At 46.4% G+C, this 20795-nt stretch overlaps 1 protein-coding gene and 1 long non-coding RNA gene across 2 annotated transcripts in view; one reads left to right on the top strand and one right to left on the bottom strand.

Moving 5' to 3' along the window:
• The window catches only part of LOC143421735 (uncharacterized), a 1577-nt gene extending 144 nt beyond the window's left edge, over positions 1-1433 (top strand). Inside the window, exons 1-3 of the long non-coding RNA XR_013101294.1 lie at positions 1-754; positions 853-913; positions 1171-1433. The exon at positions 1-754 is cut by the window's left edge and continues 144 nt beyond it. This is a non-coding gene — a long non-coding RNA (uncharacterized LOC143421735). The remainder of the gene's footprint in view (positions 755-852; positions 914-1170) is intronic.
• A 2949-nt stretch (positions 1434-4382) lies between these two features.
• Positions 4383-18794, bottom strand: LOC101480289 (uncharacterized). The gene is made up of 4 exons (XM_004573816.4): positions 18752-18794; positions 11029-11254; positions 7678-8313; positions 4383-7595 (listed from the first exon to the last, which is right to left on the bottom strand). Exons 1-4 carry the CDS (start codon positions 18792-18794, stop codon positions 6752-6754), a joined length of 1749 nt encoding a protein of 582 aa, XP_004573873.3. The 3' UTR covers positions 4383-6751.
• Positions 18795-20795: the final 2001 nt, after the last annotated feature.

Consider the following 20795-nt stretch of genomic DNA (forward strand, 5'->3'; position numbering starts at 1 on the left):
ATAAAACTTTATTAATCCATCGGGTGGGTTCCTCCGGGATTTTCACACAGCTGAATAAACGTCAAACAGAAAACTGATTAAACAGAAGTGTGAGACGATCGAGAATTTACTCCAGTGTCCCGTTATATTTTGGATAGCAAGGAGTAGATGGCCGAGTTTATTAAACTCCACCTACACAGCGGTGACGCAAATCTGAAAGTGAGACCATCACATTTCACAGCCTCGCACTTCCGGCCATTTCGGTCTTCGAAGGACCCGGCCCACGTAGACTGCGAAGGCCGGGTTCTCAGGAGGATGCAGCTGACGTTTTGGGACATAGCTTACGACTGTCAAAGTAAAACAGGAAACCTAACACAGAGATAAGGACTGTCAAAGTAAAACAGGAAACCCAACACAGGTCACAGACTGTCAAAGTAAAACAGGAAACCCAACACAGGTCACAGACTGTCAAAGTAAAACAGGAAACCCAACACAGAGATGCGGACTTGACAGGGAGACATGACTGAGGGAGGGAGTAGCACCGATCTGTCACCTTAAGAAGTGACAGGAACGCAGAGATAATGAGCAGCAGGTGAACAGATTACGAGCAGGTGCGTGGGCCAAAGGCAGGAATCCATAATGAGTTCCACCCAGGCAGAGAGGAGCGCCAAGTCCCACGGTCGTGTCTGAAGATTGCTTACAAGGACTCTCTGTCAGGTTTACCGACAGGCAGAAAAACAGGACTCAGTCACAAAGACAGTGAGTTTATTTACAGGTGAGCAAGACGCAATAATAGTACCCAAACATGATGTCCACAGCGGTGTTAATCCCAGCTCCCAGTGCAGCAATCCAACACCCAGCCTCTCTCCACAGCGTCTCCCGAAATGTTTCCAAAACTGCTCCACAGGTTTCCTGGACAGATAGGCGAACACAGGCAAGTATCCTCCAAAAACTAAACTGTCTTTAAGTCACAGCCCAGAGACCATCCTGGTCTGTTTACACCACAGGTGTCAAACTCCAGGCCTCGAGGGCCGGTGTCCTGCAGGTTTCAGATGCATCCTTGATCCAACACAGCTGATTTAAATGGCTAAATGACCTCCTCAACATGTCTTGCAGTTCTCCAGAGGCCTGCTAGTGAACTAATCATTTGATTCAGGTGTGTTGACCCAGGGTGTTATCTAAAACGTGCAGGACACCGGCCCTCGAGGCCTGGAGCTCGATACCCCTTGTATACACAGAGCGGTGCAGCACCAAAGCCAGGAAGATCCCTCCCAGCCCGACAAGACTCTCCTCACTGTTGGGGTCACGGAAGCGCCTCCGCTCCCAAAAGGCCGACACAGAGACACCGAGGAGGAGCTTCTCCCCCAGGCTTTAGGGCCCTGAACCAGGCGTAGGACTGGACTCTCTACACACCACCTCACATGAATTTAATAACAAAATAAAGCACTTCAGTAATGCACCCGCAGCTGTTTTCAACTGTTTGCTGTCAAAGTAGCACATCTTTTTAATTTTAGGTTCTTCTTGTATTTTTAACGGTCAGAATTGCACAGCAATAAGCATTTCACTGCATGTCGTACTGTGTGTGATTGTGTATGTGACAAATGAAATGTGACATAGACAGAGGAGGGAGGGGTAGAAATGGCAGGTCAGAGGGACCACGACTTCTCACAGGCTGCTCAGCAGATCCAGCTGCAGGGCGAAGACCACACGCAGTGTTTTAATGTAACTATGAATCTCCTAAGTACAAATATTACAACCTTCCTACAAGGTGACCAGTTGGACCCTCACAAACCTCTCCATTGCTTATTGGACTAGAATAACACAGAGTAGCTGAAACTGGCTGCAAACCTGTTGTGCCTCCTACATGGCAGTTGTTTTGGGATCTGTGACTAATACCTTGCCTCTCTGCCAAACAAGAACATTTACGAAGTGTCATGTCTTAGTGCGGAGGTCAAACACGGTGGGGCCAACAACAGTGGTTGAATATGCATTAGACAAATATCTGAAATATGCTGTTTTGTGAAGTAATCACAAAACTCAATACAAATGGCAGTACTGCACCTCTGGACTGTGTGGTTTAATTTTCCAACCAGGCCATTTGTTTCGGGATAAGAGGGCGAGGTGTCAGAAACTGCCTCCAAAACCAGCTCGCCTGACGGTAAAGAGACGCCAAGTCACGTCTGCAGGTGATCAAACATCTGCCAGAATAAACACGACCTTCACAGACACCAGGACACTCGGACCGGCTGCTCACCTGCACATCACCTTCCTGCTTCAGCTTCTTCTTGTTGTCTGAAAGCAGTTTGAGATCATCTCCTTTGGTTTCCTCTGACACAAACATCTATTTTTTATATTTTTAAATATTTAAACATTTTTATTTTTCTATATTTTCATTTTTAAAGTGTACCTGAGCAGCTGCAGTTGCACAGTCTGACCACTGGAGAGCTCTGCTCTCTTCCTCTTGTGTTCACTGTGAGCAGCTCAAAGTCCTGCTGGATGTCTACTGCCCTGCAGTGGCCGCTTCATTTGAACATCTGGATCAGGTTTAATAAACTAAGAACTTCCAGAAATGCCAAGGAGAACTCGGTGGGCTCTGAGCATGCTCACAGCGAGTTTTCAGTGATTCACCATGGCAACAGGTAAACACAGAGCAGAACGCCCATTTTAATCTGGAGGAACGTGACTGTGAGTCATCTCGCTCCCTCATAATGCAGAATAAACCGACCTGCAGCTGGTGGAGTCGTGACAGAGCTTAGATCACGCACGTTATTGATTTACAATCAACTCAAACTGACCTCAGGTGCAGGTCAGAGGTCAGCCTGAACAGAACCCTGAGAAACCTGAGCGAGATGGTCTGCTGGGGGGAGGTACTCCTCGCCAATTGGAGTAGGTGTCTCCTCTGAGAGGAGCTCGAGCTGCTGAAGCCGAGGCAGGTGTGAGCACGTCTGATGTTGAAGGTGAGCTGCCCAGACCATTACGAAGGTCACCACAGGTAACAGGAAGGGTTTCTCAGCTTTGATGCTGAGGTGGAGTCTGCTGGGTTACACCCACACCTGCTTCTCTATCAGACTCAGGAGAAGTTCAGGGACAATCCGAGCGTTTCCAGCACGAAGGAGCTCCACAACACTCTGAGATCGTCACACTGACATCTGGATCCACAACCAGGAACTCCTGGATCTTTCTTTAAGAGTAGGCCAGACCCTAATTTATAGCTGGGTTCAAATATCTCTGTTTTATTTTAGGTCTCGTCTAAAACTGAGAAGCACATGAAGCTAGTACACATTCACTCTCAGAGACGCAAAGCACTCGCAGAAATCAAATATCAATAATAAATGCATATGATTATTTTTATAAACAGTGATGATGATGAGATACATAACCAGGTTTCTGGTGCAGCACAGCTACGTGCACACTCACTAAAGGTGGTAACTGTAAATAACCAGCCCCCCAGGTGCTCACTGACCTTGCACATCCTTGTGAAGGACGGTATATATCTCTTAAGTTTTACAGACATCCCAGTTCCTGTACATGACCCCGTCACAGCCATCATCCTGCTTGTTTTATTTAAATCAGTTCACTCACTGCATATAATGTTCTCTGTCCTTCTGCACAGTCGAGGAGCGTGTCAGGACACCTTTGTAAAATAAAGGACTTTTTATATCGAGCTTGTGGTGCAGCGTATACTCAAAGCAAATACGTTTCTGTGAACGCGTCCTCCAAAAACATGAAGCAATGACGAGCTGTCCCGATGAGTCCCGCGGAGTCTGCGGAGCAGGCAGTGGGATTTCCAGGTTCCATTGTGACATTGAAGCTTTCGACTGTGTTTTGGGAAGTCAGCGCGATCAGAGCCGACTGACCCAGCTGCAAAAATTTTACCATTTCAATCTCATTGGATATTCAGTTCTGGATATTCAGTTGTTGCCAAATGCAGCGATCTGACTGGCCAGATGTTTTTGTATACTTGTTTTGGGTCTGAACAAACTGATCGAGAGCAGACAGAAATGATTAACACTGTCCTGTCACTGTGTGACGAGCGTCAGACCGAAGCAGAACCTGGGGAACGCTCACCCGACGAGCTCTGATGATGTCACCGAGCCGTTGTTCCAGGTGTTCATGAAGAAGATCCAGATCAGCAGGTGAAAGGTCAGACCTTCAGGAAGTCCTCTTCTAGTGTTGACATCAGATCAGTGATCGCCGACTGTTGCGTTGGCTGCAGCTCGGGTGGTGGAGCAGGTCACCTGCTAAGTGGAAGGTTGGTGGTTTGATCCCCACCTGCACGCTGGTGTGAATGAGCGAGTGCTCAGCGCTATAGAACAGCCGGTCAGTTTACCAAAGCTTTATCCTGATGAGCCGTGGTTACCATGGTAACGGTGACAGGTGAGTTTATTTAAACACTCAGGAAGGTTCTTTCAAAGGTTTATTACAAAACGCAAGACAAACATGTCAACTGGTTTATTCTATCAGCAAACACGACACAATGAACGACCTATCAGCAGGCGGCGCTGCAAACCCAACAAACCAACACAACATGGATCTAAGAGCACCGCGGACAGAGGAAAACGGCGGCTTCAAGCCCCAAAACAAACCAGAACATGGAGGCGGACGGGGCGGGGGAGGAGCCTTGTTTTCTACAGAACGCCACCGCCGCCTGCACACACTCATAAATAGATCAGAATTAAATTAAATCCAATCGATTCAAACAGTAAAAGTCTCAAAGTGTCAATAAGCAGGAAACAGAATGTGTGGGGGGGGGGGGGGGTCAGGCGCACTCCACAGGCTTTTATTTTGGAGAGTCCATCAGAATCCTGATTAATAAAACAAACATCTGCAGGATTTTTTTTTTTTTTTTTTTTTAAAGCATCTTAGATCGATCAGTCCGATCAGTCCCACTGATCACCGAGTCTCAGATTCACCAGTAAGTTTGGGAAATTTTTTTTTTTTTTTTTTTTTTTTTTTTTTTTTTTTTACACTCAAACTCTTTTTCCTTTTCCTAATCAGACCAATCCGCCTACTTCCGATCAGACCGGATGCTCTGATCAGTCCACCTCAGATCGGACTGATCTGATCAATGAACCACATCGGTAAGACGTCAACTCAAGTCCAAAATCAGAAATACAAACCAGCCCAACCGGACGTCTCCTCCGATTGGTCACAGGGACTCTCCTCCGGCTGAGCGAACCAGATTTGACCAACAGCTTCAGACCGTCAGTGACACTAAAGCAGATGGTTGTTTCAGATACTCTGAGCAATCAAAGACTGATCGGATTGATCAGTTCGAGCGCCGACCAACAAAAACTCTCAACCTTCACATTCGTTCATTATTCTTCCATATCTGAATTTTAGTTTTTGGATTTTGCCTCTGCACACCTGAGATCAGCAGAGGTCACCTGACCATCAGCCTCAGAGTTCAGGTGACCTGCTCCGAGCACGCTCTGGCGGCCAAAACGCTTCGTGTTCAGACGTGGTTCCGATCTTCAGGCGCTCTGGGCAGAGCTGAAACCTGAGATCTGATCTTTGACGTCTGCGCAAGGTTAAGAATCGTTTCTCTGCTTCCAATCAACTGCTCTCAATCTCTGAGTTCAGGTCGAGAATGTGGACAGGTCCGTCTGAGTGTGCAGGTCTGATTTTACTTGAAGCATCTTGGAGGATCACCATCTGCGTTTATGTGTCACCAACTTCCTGAAAACAGCTGACTGGGTGGAAGTCAGGAACAAACCAAACTGATTTGGAGACTTTTACTTTGAAAACCATTTCCTGGTGTTGATGATGAAGATGAAGCTACAGGATAGCGATGGGCAGGGCTACTTCAAATTGTTTGTGGTAAAGTTTAAATATGGGTTCTATATTACATCAAATTCACAAATAAGTAGTACAGTCTGACCTTCGACCTCTGATACCAGCAAACATGACTGACCAGTTGGGGGTTACGTGCTAAAATGAAGGAAAAAAAAAGTGTGGAAGGTGAAACGCAGCAGACCAATCAGAATGCAGCGCTAGGAAGAACCTCAGCCAATCAGGTTACTCAAAGGGGATTGGGTGGGGCTGTCTGACAGTAAGGGAACAACGATGGAGATGAACAGAGGCAGAAAATGCATCAGAGGAGACGCAGGAAGTAAGCGAGGAGTTGATTACCGATTAATCCAAGCTCCAATATTATGATCGGAAGAGAAAAATAATCATTGATTATTCAATCGGCTTAAGATCAATTTAGAAAACTTCTGATCGGACGAACCACCTTCACTGATCAATAATCTGTTTGTTGGCCGTGTGTGGAGATCAAAGGTGGTGAATACAGTCTGATGGACGACCAAAACAACCGATCGGCTCTGATTGATCAGAATGATTGATCACTAACAGTTTGGAAATTGAACCTGCAGGTATGATTATGTCAGGACTCCCATGCTGCTCTGCATGACTCTAGCCTCTCTGCTCCAGGTGGCCTATAGGAAACAGGACTGTGGAGTAGGCAGGATGAAGAGTCTGCTTGACTGCGGACAGACAGGTGCAGGGGCGGGGCAGGTGAATCTAATCCATTTGTAAGAGCGTTTAGCTAACGGTCGGTTTTGACCATATATGGATATGTGTGCCGGCGGAGGGCCTCCCACCGTGCGGCCACAAGTGGATAACCTGCTGCTATCTACACCAGAGAAGAACCAACAGTTCGTGAAACCCAGACAACCAGAATCTGTCCCAACGGGTCCAGAACTGGAGGAGAACTGGTCCAGAACGCTTCCAATCAGAACCTTCCAGAACTGGTCCCGGACCAACACCTTCACTCTGAGTCGGACTCGAGCGGCGCCGTCTCATCCAGTACGGGCCTCTTCCGGCGCTTGGCAGCGGCAGCGCGGGCACGCTGCTCTTCCTCCATGTGGGCCTTCTTGTGGCGCGAGAAGCTGGATGAGTGCATGAAGGTCTTGTTGCACGCTGCGCACGTGTACGTCTTGTTCTTGGCGGGGAGCCCAGTCTTCGGGTGCTGCTGAAGCTTCCCGCGCCCGTCGCCGTCAGCCGCCCGGTGGGTCAGTTGGTGTCGTGCCAGGCTGGAGGCATGGCTGAACTGCTTCCCGCACTGGCCACAGACATGGCGCCCTCCGCCTGGGGCGTCCTCATCCTCGGAAGAGGTCTGGCCCCGCTTGGCGGCCCGTCCGGCCCGGCGGCGGCGGTTCTTCTTGCACAGTGTGTAGAAGTTGGGTTTGTCGCGGGAGCAGAGCTTGAGGCGGATCTTAAGGTCAGACGAGGTCTCGACGAGGTTCTCCTTGCCCGGCGTGTAGTTGTCCAGCAGCTCCTTCACGTGCGTCACCTGATGCTTCGACAGCTGCGTGGACGTCCGGAACGTCATGTCACACTGTGGGCAGGCGTAGAACTTATCTCCACCCTGGATGACGGCAGTCGCCACGTGCTGCTGCCGCTTGGTCTTCCGGTTCTTGGCACCGGCCTTCAGTGAGTGCCGCAGGGCTGCCACATTTGCACCAATGGCGGCGTCCTTTGGGATGCCTTTGCCCTTCTTGTGGATGAGGCGGTGGCGAGACAGGCTGGAACTGTGGTTGAACTCCTTTCCACAGATGTTGCAGGGGTGGATCCTCCGCTTCCCGTGCAGCCGCAGGTGGCTGCCCAGCATCCTGTCAGAGAACGGAAAACAGGAAGTGACATCACACAAGAGAACAGGAAAACACGTCAAGCTCGGAGAGACCGGAGACAAACCTGCTTCCTTTGAAGCTCATGCCGCAGTGGGGGCAGGTGTAGCGTGCGTCCTGGTGCGTCGGCTCCAGTGCTCGCTTGGCGAGGGGTGCGGCTCCCGAGCTCTTGCCCGTGTGCGTCTGCTGGTGGCGATACAGGCTGGAGGCGTGGCTGTAGCACTTCCCACAGTAGCTGCAGCGGAACTGCCGCTCATCGGGCTCATAGTTGTCCTGGTCCGAATCGGCCTCGCCATCCAACTGGCTGCTGCCCGCCTCCACCAGCACCTCGTGCTCCTCCACACCCTCGTCCTCCTCGTCAGAGTCCGTCTTTATTTCCACGCTCTGCTCCGTCACCTCACAAGGGTACACCTCCTCATACGGGGCAAAAAACGCCTCATCCGCCTCGATCTTCAGCTGGTCGGCGGTCAGGTCCGACGGGTCGTCCGAGTCCTTCTTCACGCAGGAAATGGTGAACTTTGAGCCAACCTCTGCCCACTTCACTACGTACTCGATGGGCTGCGTGTCCAACTCCACCGTAATGAAGTCAGCACCCAGGGCGTCAGGCTCCGACACTGCCAGCTCCGCCTCCGAGTCCTCCATCATGAACAAGCGAACCCGGAGCGAAGAGGTGAAGAAGAACTTCTGAGGAGCAGCTGCAGATCTGAAAGGGGCAGGGAAAATGGATTAGTGAAGCTGCAAAGTGATTGGTTAAATAAACACCTGAGTACGACGACCTGACTATCGCCACACTTAGTTTATGAGATTAATTTGGTTTAAATGTTTTTATTATGTGTAACACATTTATTTATACATTACATCTTATGTGTAATGTATAAATAAATGTATTCATTTATCTTGTATTTATTATTTTATTTCTCTTCAAGGCCTCAAGAGGGCAGTAAAACAGCAAGGCGCCACGTTCACATCACTGAAACTAGAAAAGCGAGCTGCTGACTGGGAGACGGTGGACGTAAGGAGTGTGGACTGGAAGTCAGAAGCTGCACGCGAAGCAGGAATCTGCAAACATGGAGCTGAACGCATAAATTATCCACAAAAATAAGGCACGGTGTTAACTCTGCACATCTGTACAGGTACAGATCGGCTCTCCAACAGCATTCAATTTGAAGCTAAACCACAGCCCACCAATGAGAACTTCCACCAATCAGATCACTCAGAGAGCGGTCAGTCACATCTGACAGAAACAACAAGAAACAGGAAGAGATTCAAAGGAGTCGATTATCGATGAATGGATGCGCCAGTGATCAATAACATGGACATCAGACGATTGAGTAAAAAACCACCAAACGCGCTAAACCAAGAAACAAGTCATCTGTTCCTGTTCCCTCATCCTAAGGTCAGGTTCTCGTGTTCTTCTTCTTCAGCATAAAATCCTTTGTTAACGAGCGGCGTCACGGTGAGGTGACATTGGAAGACAAGCAGGAGTTACCCAGAGCTGCACAGATGTCATTGGACCTTAAATTAGACAACTTTTAATTGGAATTGGAGTTTAGGATCCTAAAACCTGTACCTGCAGACCCAGGGGAGGGGGGGGGGGGGGGGCGGTGTCAACAGGTGCGCCTCAGGTGTCTGTCACCTCCGCGCACGCACGCACACAGTGTGACGTCTTTTGTTCCTAATTTGACTTTCAGTTTCAGCCTAACGACAGATAGGGTTAGCCCTTCGTGACGTTACTGTAAATAACAAATGACCTCTGAACCTGCCTCGGCATCCTAAACTCCAGCCTGGGAGTGTCAGTGGGTCACGTGGCCACCGCCGGTTTGACCTGACAACTTAAACCCGGCGGCCGTTCCGCTTTAACGCGGAATTCCGCCGCGCCGAACTCCGTTCACAATTCCGCGGTTTTAAGGTCGCGCAGCGCGCCGCGACCTGAGCAAAGGCGCCAGGCGAATTTTTCCACCGAAAACGCTTCTTCAATCAACGAAACATCGATTATACGTGGAATAAAACCGTTAACGTTTCTTTCACATTACATATGAGCAGACATATGAGCCATTTTCAGCAATCCCAGCGGTTATTTCCCAGTAGCAGCCCGCGGAGGGCGGCTGCCAGCAGGGCATCCATTATTAAAGACACCCGGTTCATCAGCACTTACAGCTTATTGTTCAGTTATCCAAATGCCGAATTTGATCAAACACCGACTAAAATGCAGAAAATTTTTTAAGTGATAAAAAAAAACCATTTTCTCTACGTCGCACCTCGAGTGGTTGAAAAATCGACGGTTTTCTGAGTGGAGTTCCGGTTCGGTCAGGCTCGCTGTCACTGATGAGGAAGCAGGAGGATTTTATCCGCTGTCAAAATAAGAGAGCGGGATAAACGACACGGAGCCGCCGGTAAAAGGGACCGGAATCCGGTAACTCACCGAGCTTTGGCTACAGGAGAGCGACGTTAAACGTCGGAATCACCGGGGGAAACGGCCACAATAAACAGGAAGCAGCCTCCGAGCTCACAGAGCATTGTGGGAAAGGATTAAATGGTTGGAAGAAACGGAAGTACGGCGGATTGTCCTTCAAAATAAGAGCGTAGTGAAACAAAGCCAAATAATAAAAACACCAAAAAATCATAAAAACAATTACAAAATTAAAATAAACATAAATAACACGAATAAAATTATAAGGTATAATGTAATATAAGATATAAAATGTTAAATACAACAAAAAACAACAATTTTCAATATAAAATTCTAAGCTGAGAAGTTAATAATGGCCTGTAAGTCATGATTCTGAAAAACCTTAAAGCTACAGATAAAACATAAAGTCTAGCAATAATAGGAGTTATTAATAACACAAAATTTCATTTTTTTTAAATAGATCTCTGAACAATTTTATTTTGAAAATTCCAAACTAAACCGGCTTCACTATTGTATTTTGACATATTTTAGTCACAAACAACCTGAAAATATATGATAATGATAACAATAATTATTATTATTATTACCGTTATGTTCTGTCAGAAGCTGCTGATCAATTAGTGATCAATCACACTGATCAACCGCTGCAGCATCTGTGACCTCAGGCCTGCATTATCATCTTCAGAATTACGTTAAAATGATGACATCATCATCATAATCACCGTGAGGCAGGGGAGGATGAAGATAAGGTCCTGAGAAGGAGGAGGATGAAGGAGGGCTGAGAGCAGGAGAAGAGCCCGCGGTGCCACTCCTCTCCCCCCTCCTCCTCCTCCTCCCGGACCCTCGGCCTCTCTCGGTCGGGGATTCGGGCCGTTTCCGGCCCGCGTGCCGCCGCCGGCCTCCCGCTGAGCCCCGGTTCATTTATGGACCGCCTGTGTGACAAACCGCGCGCGACGTGTCTGTGTTTTCCCGCCTTAGCTCGCGGTTCCGTTCGTCACAAGCACTTACGTGAGACACCCAAGCGGTGCTGCTGCTCCCGGGTCGGTTCGGCTCGGTTCGGGTGTGAGTCGCTGCCGTGACCGCGCCTCTGTCACATCCAGCTGAGAGCGGCGGCGGCGCGGCGGCGGGGCGGAGCGTGCCCGGCCGCACTCAATGAGCGGCGGCGGCGCACAGGCGGCAGAGCCACAGCACACACTACGGCCTCTGATTGGTGGAGCTCCTGCGCAGCCTCTTTCTGATTGGACCGCGGAATGAAAGTCCACAAATGTCGCGAGATGTCGTAAAGCACTGAAAAGCCCGTTTGTGACGTAAAAATTTATTTATTTATTCTGAAATTTCAGTCGCTCTCTGGTGAGCTCCAATGATCAATGAGTGTGAGTGCAGCAGAAAAAAGGCCCTGCAGAACTCCGTGAGAAAATCCTCAGTTTTAGTGAATCTTCCTCGGATATCTGCTCCGCTGGACTGGAAATCAAAGCTGTACATGTGGACCATCTCTAGAGTCCCCCCCCTATAATTTGGCACTTTAACCAGCTAATAATTCATATATTGTTCATATGTATATAATGCTGCAGAACCCCTGTGGTTTCCCCATATGTCTGCACTGAGTAGCAGATGCTCTGTGTGTAACCCCTAACCCTGTCTCATTGTGTGTGTGTGTGTAGTGACACTGAAAGGCCTTCTATTCTTCTAAACAATAAACCTGATTAATCTCGGCTTCAGATGAGCGCCCAGGAGCACCTCGGCAACAGAATAAACATAAACATAAGATTTGTCTTGTATCTTGCCCCTCACTCCCAACCCGTCGCAGCAGAACCAGGCCCAGAGTTTTCCCCCTGTTAAAAGGGAGTTTTTCTTTCCCGCTGTCGCCACAGTGCTTGCTAATAGGAGGGTTGTTTGGTTGTCGGGGTTATCTCTGTTTTCTCTGTATTATTGTAGGGGCTTTACCCTACAGTATAAAGCGCCTTAAGCCAACTGTTGTTATGATACCGCAAGACCCTACAGCGGATAGTGGGAACAGCAGAGAAGATCATCGGGGTCTCTCTACCCTCTATTGAGGACATCTACACCACACGCTGCATTCGCAAAGCCACCAGCATTGTGGCTGATCGGACACACCCCTCTCACACACTCTTTACACTCCTGCCATCTGGAAAAAGGTACCGAAGCATTCGAGCACGCACATCCAGACTGTGCAACAGCTTTTTTCCACAAGCCATCCGTCTCCTCAGCAAAAAGGGACTGACTGATAAACACGCACACACACACATACACTAACATTATCACTCAGCTTAACTCAAATACCTCAAAACATTGAGACTGGACTGACTAACCAACACAAGCGCAAACACACTGACCTACACCACCAAACCATCGCACACACCAACCTGTAAATGCTCTTTTGCACAATATTATTACTAGATATATTATATATTATTATTTTTTTTGCACTAACTTGTCTTGTAGCACCTTGGTTCCTGGAGGAATGTTGTTTCGCCTCACTGTGTATTTTTAAACTGTATATGGTTGAAGTGACAATAAAGTTGAACTTGAACTTGAACTTGAACTTGATTTGGCGGTATGTAAATAAAAATGAATTCAGTTATAACTGAAGTTGAATAAAATCGGTCATATTGTGAATGAATTTTGGTGTCAGATCCAGCTCACAGGTTCTTCCAGCTGAGATAAAAACAACCAGTGAAAAGGTTTTTATTTTGTTTTATTCTGTAAATGAGTGTTAGTGAGGCAGTCCATGTTTAACACGTTTTCAATTTTAACTGTCCTAACTTTATGTCTGTGAAGGTTCTCAGTCATCCAGGTCATCGTAGTCAAAGGCGCTTGCAAAGAAAAGCGTCTGGACTTCTTTCAGTTGCTTGAAGACGTTTCACCTCTCATCCGAGAAGCTTCTTCAGTTCTAAGGTCAAATGGTGGAGAGTCCCAGATATAAACCTAGTGGGAGTTTCCCCCCACAGAGGGACAAAAGGACCCCCTGATGATCCTCTAATCACATGAGCCAAGGTGGGAAACTGGGTGTGGGTCCCAATCAGCCAGAGTTTCGGGTGTGTTCATTGTGAAACCTGGCCCCACCTTATCATGTGATTTCCTGAGGTCAGATGGCCCAGGATGTGAGTGGGCGTTAAGGCGTCTGGGAAGGAACTCAAAACTGGATTATAGATGGCAGAGAGTTGGTGTCGTAAACCCCGCCTCTGTTCAAAGATGGTCGCTCACAGTGGACATAGATGGCTTCTTTCACTCCTCTTTCAAACCATCTGTCCTCTCTGTCCAAAATGTGAACATTGGCATCCTCGAATGAGTGACCTTTGACCTTTAGATGCAGATGGACTGCTGAGTCTTGTCCTGTGGAGGTGGCTCTTCTGTGTTGTGCCATGCGCTTGTGAAGTGGCTGTTTGGTCTCTCCGATGTAGAGGTCTGGGCATTCCTCGCTGCACTGTACAGCAAACACCACATTGTTAAGTTTGTGTTTTGGCGTTTTGTCTTTCAGGTGAACCAGTTTCTGTCTGAGTGTGTTGCTGGGTCTGAAATACACCGGGATGTCATGCTTGGAGAAAACTCTCCTGAGTTTCTCTGATACACCGGCTACATAGGGGATGACAATGTTGTCTCTTGTCCTAACTTTAATTAAATGTCCATCCATCCATTCTCTTCCACTTGTCTTTATCAGGGTGGAGGGGGTGGAGGTGGGGCTGGAACCTATGCCAGCTACCGTAAGGCAAAACGTGAGGTACACCCTGGACAATTCACTAGCCTGACACAGGGCTAATCCATTATTATTTACACAAATAAAATAAAAAAGTAAGCACCCTAATCCAGCGGCTCTGCTGCAGGATCCAGAGTTACTCTGCAAATTTACCTCATGAGTTAAACTGCAGGTCTGAGGTCAGAGTCCCGCATGACCCTCAGGATCAGGGCGAGGGACACAGTGTGACATCACCAGAGGCAGGAATTAACAAAGCACAAATACTTCATTTCAGTAATTAAGCAGAATTTGAAGTATTTTCACGGACTTCATGTGACTGCGGTACTTCAGGATCTAACTAGCACTACAGAAGACAAGCAGAGAGTGATGTTTTAAGTGTCAGGTAATTTGAAATGCAGCGTTTCTGTCAGCTCAACAAACATCACCAAACCAACTGTGTGTGCAGTTTGTCTCACAGTGTGCTGCAGCTGTAGGTCCAGCTGCTGTATTTGACAGGGACAGAAAAGACACAGAGCTACGTTCACTCAGAGATGGAGACAGATAAGAAAGGAGGACAGGAGAGGAGAAAGAGAGCTTAGAGTTAAAGGAAGGATGCTCATTTAAAGCTTGCGTGGAAGTCCTCATGGTTTTAAATCTGTAGCGTCACATTATGTTTGTTCATAAAGCTGCTGCTAATCAAACTGAGGCAGACTGTGTTATTTAAAGGCTGCAGGTTAGTGCAGGGTAAACAGGTGAGTTTGCTGCACTGTGATGGGTTTAAAGTAAAGAACAGTGCGTGATGGTGCACAGTGGCTGTGGGTTCATGGTCACAGCTAGCTTACATCAAGTGTAGCAGAGACTCACTGACTGAATTCCACCTTCATACCAACGGTACACGGTCTAGTATAAAGACAGTGTAAAGTTGTGTAAATCCACAAAGAGCAGCAGGTCAGCTGATCACAGCCTGTGCTGGGTCTCACATTAGAAGTTATCGTGATTTACTTTGCTCACACTGAGCCATTTAGGCTGAAATAAAGTATTGCCATAGATTGATATTACTTTATTATAGTAAAGTAGCACAAGGTTTAGTTAGTTTTGCTCAAAAATAGCTGTTAGAAACATGCTTCAGGGATCTCACTCTGACTGAGGACATTTCAGAGCTGGTACTTTTTAACTTTTACTTGACTAAAGAAGTTGAATGAGTACTTCAGGTTTTACCAGAGTATCTTTAAAATTAGTATTGGTGTAACTGGGTCATAAATTACATATTGTTATAATTACACAAATTTTATTTGCCAGTTTATATCTGACTTTTAGGACCTTCAAGCCTGTAGTTATGTTCATTATCAGTTGGAGCCCCTCCTCATCCTTCTTCTTCTTCTTTGGTGCAACCCTATAAATACAGTGTACCCCTTTGGCCTATCTACAATTCCCCCATCGGAGAGGTTGATGTCATTTCTTTCCCAACACTGTACAACACACATATAATGTATATTTAGCCACACTGATGTTTCTGTTTTTAGTTCAGATATTGTCATCATTGTGGATGTTTTTGCTAGATGCTGTAAATGTGTAGTACATGTGTGCCACATATGTGTTATAGGCAGGAACACAACGGTTACATCAGTACTTCTGCTTAAGTACAGAGTCTGCTGTGACGTAAGACTCCAGGAAGTGAACACCTGCAGGGAGAAGGATGTTTGTATTGTGTTCTCTGAGCTCACGTGCTTTCTTCTGTTATTGGGCTGCACTTCCATTCTTCATACCTCAACTTTTTAAGTGGATCTATTTTGTTTTTTATTATTCTTATCACTTAGGACCCAAACTGAAACCACAATGTCAAAAACTGCTGAAAAAAGCCATGTTTGAAGACCATAGTTGTGACAGGTCAGGACTAAGCTCTCTTCGAACGGGCAATGAAGAAGAATTCCCTCGTCTCTCAGTAGCTCCTTCCAAACCTCTGCTCTCTAAGAAGCCACTGCTGACCAGCATTAGTGCTAAAGCTAACAAGCTCTTCAGTTCTGATGACGCGGTCTCAGTGCTAGCCAATCTAATAACTTCCTGGAGTGACACAGAGACAATGATGGTGTGCGTGGATGTAGAAATCACAGGTATTGTGTTGAGAAGAGGATTAAATCCAATGAGCATGTCACTGCCTGATGTGTGAATCATGTAACAGAGCTTGAGAGATATGGCCGCTGGTGGACCTTTCTGCTAGGACCTGCTGTTAGCCCGCCACAGTTTTCCATTAGGTCATAGTACCTGGTAGTATGCACTTTTTCAGGACCTACCTAAGTGATCCAAGCGCGTACTAAAGTGTGACGTCATCAGACTGCATGCCACTGTTTGGCTGGTGGGTGGAGTCACTCGATGGGTCGTGAGGGACTTTCGTTCACGAAAATCAAAACCACCATTTTTGAAACCCAGCAGCAACAGAAAGGGCTAAAAAAGCAACGCTGTGGTCCCAAGAAGCGTGGCAAAAAGCCACAGATGGTATGGTGCTGAGTGTTTATTATTTTTTAGTTTTCCCAGGGATGTGTTTGTTCCTCTACTCCAGTTTGCAGTCTTCAAAAAATGCTCCCGTCCTGGGACAAAGTAAAAATGGTAGATTTCACTATATTTATATCTGGCACCAATTTTTCACACCAGCCTATTAATCAACCAAAGACCCAGACAGACTTTTAATTCATTTGAAAGCCTGATGCTTAGCCTCGTCCACCCCAGCTGTAAACTCAGAAACCAGTCTTACTTGTTATCATCTATCGTCCACCTGGGCCTTACACAGAGTTTCTGTCTGATTTCTCAGACTTTATATCTAATTTAGTTCTGAGCTCAGATAAAATAATTATTGTGGGTGATTTTAACATCCATGTAGATGCTAAGAATGACAGCCTCAACATGGCATTTAATCTGTTATTAGACTCAATTGGCTTCTCTCAAAATGTTAAAGAACAGAGGTAATGCTGAATAACTAGTTCATGCATTTATTACTTCCAGGCTGATAATTCATTATTATCAGGAAGTCCTAAAAACTCCCTGAAAAGCCTTCAGCTGATCCAAAATGCTGCAGCAAGAGTCCTGACAGGGACTAGAAAGAGAGAGCAGATTTCTCCTGTTTTGGCTTCCTGTTAAATCCAGAATTCAAAGTCCTGCTCCTCACATACAAGGTCTTAAATAATCAGGCCCCATCTTATCAGCCAAGATGGCGCCAGTGTTTTCGGCGAGCTGTCTCCTCGAGCTTTGTCTACTGTTTGCTATCCTCTTTTCTCAGTGTTATCCTGACGCCTTTGCACTTCTTACCTATGATTGTCTAACTCTTTTGAATCTCCAGCCATTGACTCATCAAACGTCTGGTTTCAAGTGGCAACCAGGAAACTTTGTCTCGACTCAGACGGATATCTCTGATCATTTACGCCACTTTCCAGCTACCCTTCCACCTAGGAAACACCAAAGGAGACGGGGTAAACGGGGCGGTATTCGTGTTCGCCTCAAGGCTTACTTACACTCACTTGATGCAAGCAGCTATCACGTATTTATAAATACCCTATCTTCTTTTCATGTTCTCTGGGGCCGCTTCTGCTATAGACTGCCCTGTCATTGCTGGATAAGTCCTGTTGGACACTGTGCTCACCTAGACTCCCCGGCCGAGTGCCCACCTGTTCGGAGCTGGGTGCGGCTCTCCAGAGGTGGTGTGAACTACAACAATCTTCGCCTGCTGAGATCTGTTCCAGCTTTCAACAATCTGACTATACTCTGGATGGCTTTGCTAAATGTTAGATCGCTGGCAAACAAGACTTTTATTTTAAACGACTTTTTCCTCTCATCGGGGCTGGATTTTCTTTATTTGAAACCTGGCTTCGTCCTGAGGAATCTTCTGCTTTTTCAGAACTTCTTCCCCCAGGTTGTGCCTATGCTAGCTCCCCTAAGATCTCTGACAGGTGGAGGATTGTCTTCGATTTTTAAACACAAATTTCGATGCCGGGAACTACCACCCGTCTTTGACACCAGCTTCGAGGTGCAGCTACTGGAACTGAACTGTGCCCCCCCCCCAATTCTTTGTGCTGTGGTGTATCAACCCCCGAAATCTGTTAAGGATTCTATTTTTCAATTTGGTGATCTTCTAGGGAGCCTGGTTTTACGCTACGACCGTGTTTTAATTGTTGGTGATTTTAAGCACACTAACAAAGGATTTCCTTGCCCTTATTGACATTTTTAATCTTGCGCAGTGGGTAAGTGAACCAACACATTTAAAAGGTCATTCGCTTGATCTAGTTTTCTCTTATGATCTGGATATTCGTATAACGGATATCAGGGACTCTGGGATTTCTGATCATTCTGTGGTTATGTTTAATGTTACGCTACCAATGGTATTAACGTAGTACTGAGACAGCTTTGTTAAGAGTTTTTAATGATCTCCTTTTATCCACTGATTCAGGTTGCTCTGTGGTTTTAGTCTTACTGGATCTGACCTCTGCGTTTGACACAGTAGATCATAACATGCTATTATCAAGGCATCAAGTAGTTGGTCTTAAGGGCACAGCCTTATCATGGTTTAAATCTTATCCTTCAGAGAGGTCATTCTCTATCACTATGGGGCAATACTCCGCCTCCTCTGCTCCCTTTCTCTGTGGTGTGCCCCAGGGGTCTGTTTTGGCCCCTATGTTATTCTCTCTGTACATGTTGCCCTTGGGATCTATTTTCCAAAGATATAATATTTCTTTCCATTGTTATGCTGATGACATTCAAATTTATTTTCCTTTGAGTTTGCATGTCACAGATCCATCGCATACATTCTTTAACTGTCTTCATGATGTGAGAATCTGGCTGTGGTGGGAATAAGGCATGGCGGGACCACAGATCCTCATTTTGAGCGATTTTATTCAAATCACATCACACCACAACACACACCAACCCCTGAGTCCCCGTGTTTTTAACTCAGCGGGAGAGATTAAGGATGCCGTGCAGGTGCGTCCGCCCTCCCTGCATGGCACCTGCAGACCACGCCCCACCACACTGGCCATCTCAAAACTCTCTTACCTTGAATGACAGTAAAACTGAAGTTATTGTCTTTGACAGCCATATCCCTTTGAACCAACTAACTGTTACCCTTGGCCCACTTGCTAGTTACCTCTCCCACATTGTAAGAGACCTTGGGGTACTCTTGGATAGCTCCTTCAAATTAGAGAAACAAGTATCTTCTGTGGTTAAATCCAGCTTCAATCAGATACGACAAATTTCTAAAGCTAAGCCTTTTCTTTCCCCCAAGGACCTTGAAAAGCTTATTCATGCATTCATTATCTCTAGATTGGACTATTGTAACTCTCTTTATTTAGGCCTCCCTCACTCCTCTCTCTACCGGTTGCAATTAGTACAGAACGCTGCTGCATGCCTTTTATCGGGTGCCAGAATGCATGATCATATTACTCCAGTTTTAGCTAACTTACACTGGCTTCCTGTGAAATTTCACATTGATTTTATGATTTTATGAGGTATCGTTCTAACTGAAGACGAACCAAAGACGAGGCTCATTGTTAGAGAGTTATCTCTGGGATGCTGGGATGATAGCTCCCTCAGGACTTAAACTCCGGTCAGAGAGTGGGGCACAGAGAGTGATGTCCGGATATACTTTAATGGAAGTTAACAGCAGCTCAACAGTACAGCAGTAGGCATACTTAACGAATGTGGGAGGGGTGGACAGACGTGTGGTTCTGAATAACAATTATAGCGATGCGATTGAAATATAAGGAGACTTTCGGACACTCATGAAACTTCTGTTTCAGTCATCAAGGATCTGTCAGTGAGAGGCTTCATTACTAATGCCGTACTAACCACAGGACAACTATAGAAACCTTTTTTTGGCCCAGTTTCATATTCACAGACATTTGACTGTGATGATGAGATCCAGACCAACACTCATAAAGAGTTAGAACCTTATTGTTCTTCCTCTGTAGTTTCTATGTTTGCTGTCCTGCTGTCTTCACTTTATTCCTCCGTGTGTGTTCAGCTTCTGTATTTGACGTCATCTCTGTGCTGCTGACGTAGCTACTGCTTTTTGTGCTTTCTTCTTTTGTTCAATAAAGTTGTTTTTTTTTTAAGCAGCTTCATCTAAAGTCCCTCCCCGTTTCTCAGATACTTCTGCGTCACTTCCTCTCCTCCTCACAGACGTGAGCAGAATAAAAATTTAAATAAAAAAACAAAAGCTAGAGGCACTTTGACCTGATGAAGCTAGATATCGGAACACCAGGGGGCGGTGTCTGCTCAGAGTTCAACAGAAGGAGAAAAATGACCTGCTGTTAGCTGATCCAAAGCAAGAGCTGTGATGAAGACATGAAGCGGACCATGGGAGGAGGTGGGACCAGTTCCTGGGACACACTGGGACACAAACCCTGGAGCTTCAGCAGGAGCAGGAGGGAGTCTGCTTAGACTGATGGTTCTGTCTCCGTTTGCTCTTAAAGAATCAGTGCTGTTATTGATCCATACCGATCGACCAGATGCATCAAAACCAGCAGCGTCATTTCCTGTCAGTGTGAACTTCCTGTCCTCTTTGGCCCCGGCTGATGCGGTTTTATGTTATTGATCTGTGATTAAAGCTCAGGTTTACTTTAAAAGTCTGAAGCTGCAAACACTCAAAAACAATCTGAATTCATGTTGTCACACGTAACAACCGTCATGCAGTTTTACTGCTTCAAGCTTTCATCATTTTTATGGATCAGCTCGTGAATTTCTCTGAAACTTTCATCATTTTAACTTGTGTAGCATTAATAAAGGTTTGTTGTTTTGAGAGAAACGTCACACAAACAGCTGGTCAAACCTATAAAAAAACCCTGAAACTGAAACAGGAAAGAGACAGAAAATAGAGAAAATAGAGAAGTGAAGCTGAAAAAAACCCCCAAAAAGTAAAAAAAAGAAAAAGAAAAAAAAAGACGTGAGCTCAGAAAAACACAGCCAGTGTCTGGACTGAAAGACCGAGGCACTAATCCTGGCAGCACAGGAACAAGGCCACCAGCTGCTGAGGTCAAGATGGGCCACGCCCCCTCGGGTGGTCGACAATGGCTGCTGATTGTATAACCCACTCCTGCTC

The sequence above is a fragment of the Maylandia zebra genome, linkage group LG13, assembly GCF_041146795.1.
Source record: "Maylandia zebra isolate NMK-2024a linkage group LG13, Mzebra_GT3a, whole genome shotgun sequence".
Taxonomy (NCBI): Eukaryota; Metazoa; Chordata; class Actinopteri; order Cichliformes; family Cichlidae; genus Maylandia; species Maylandia zebra.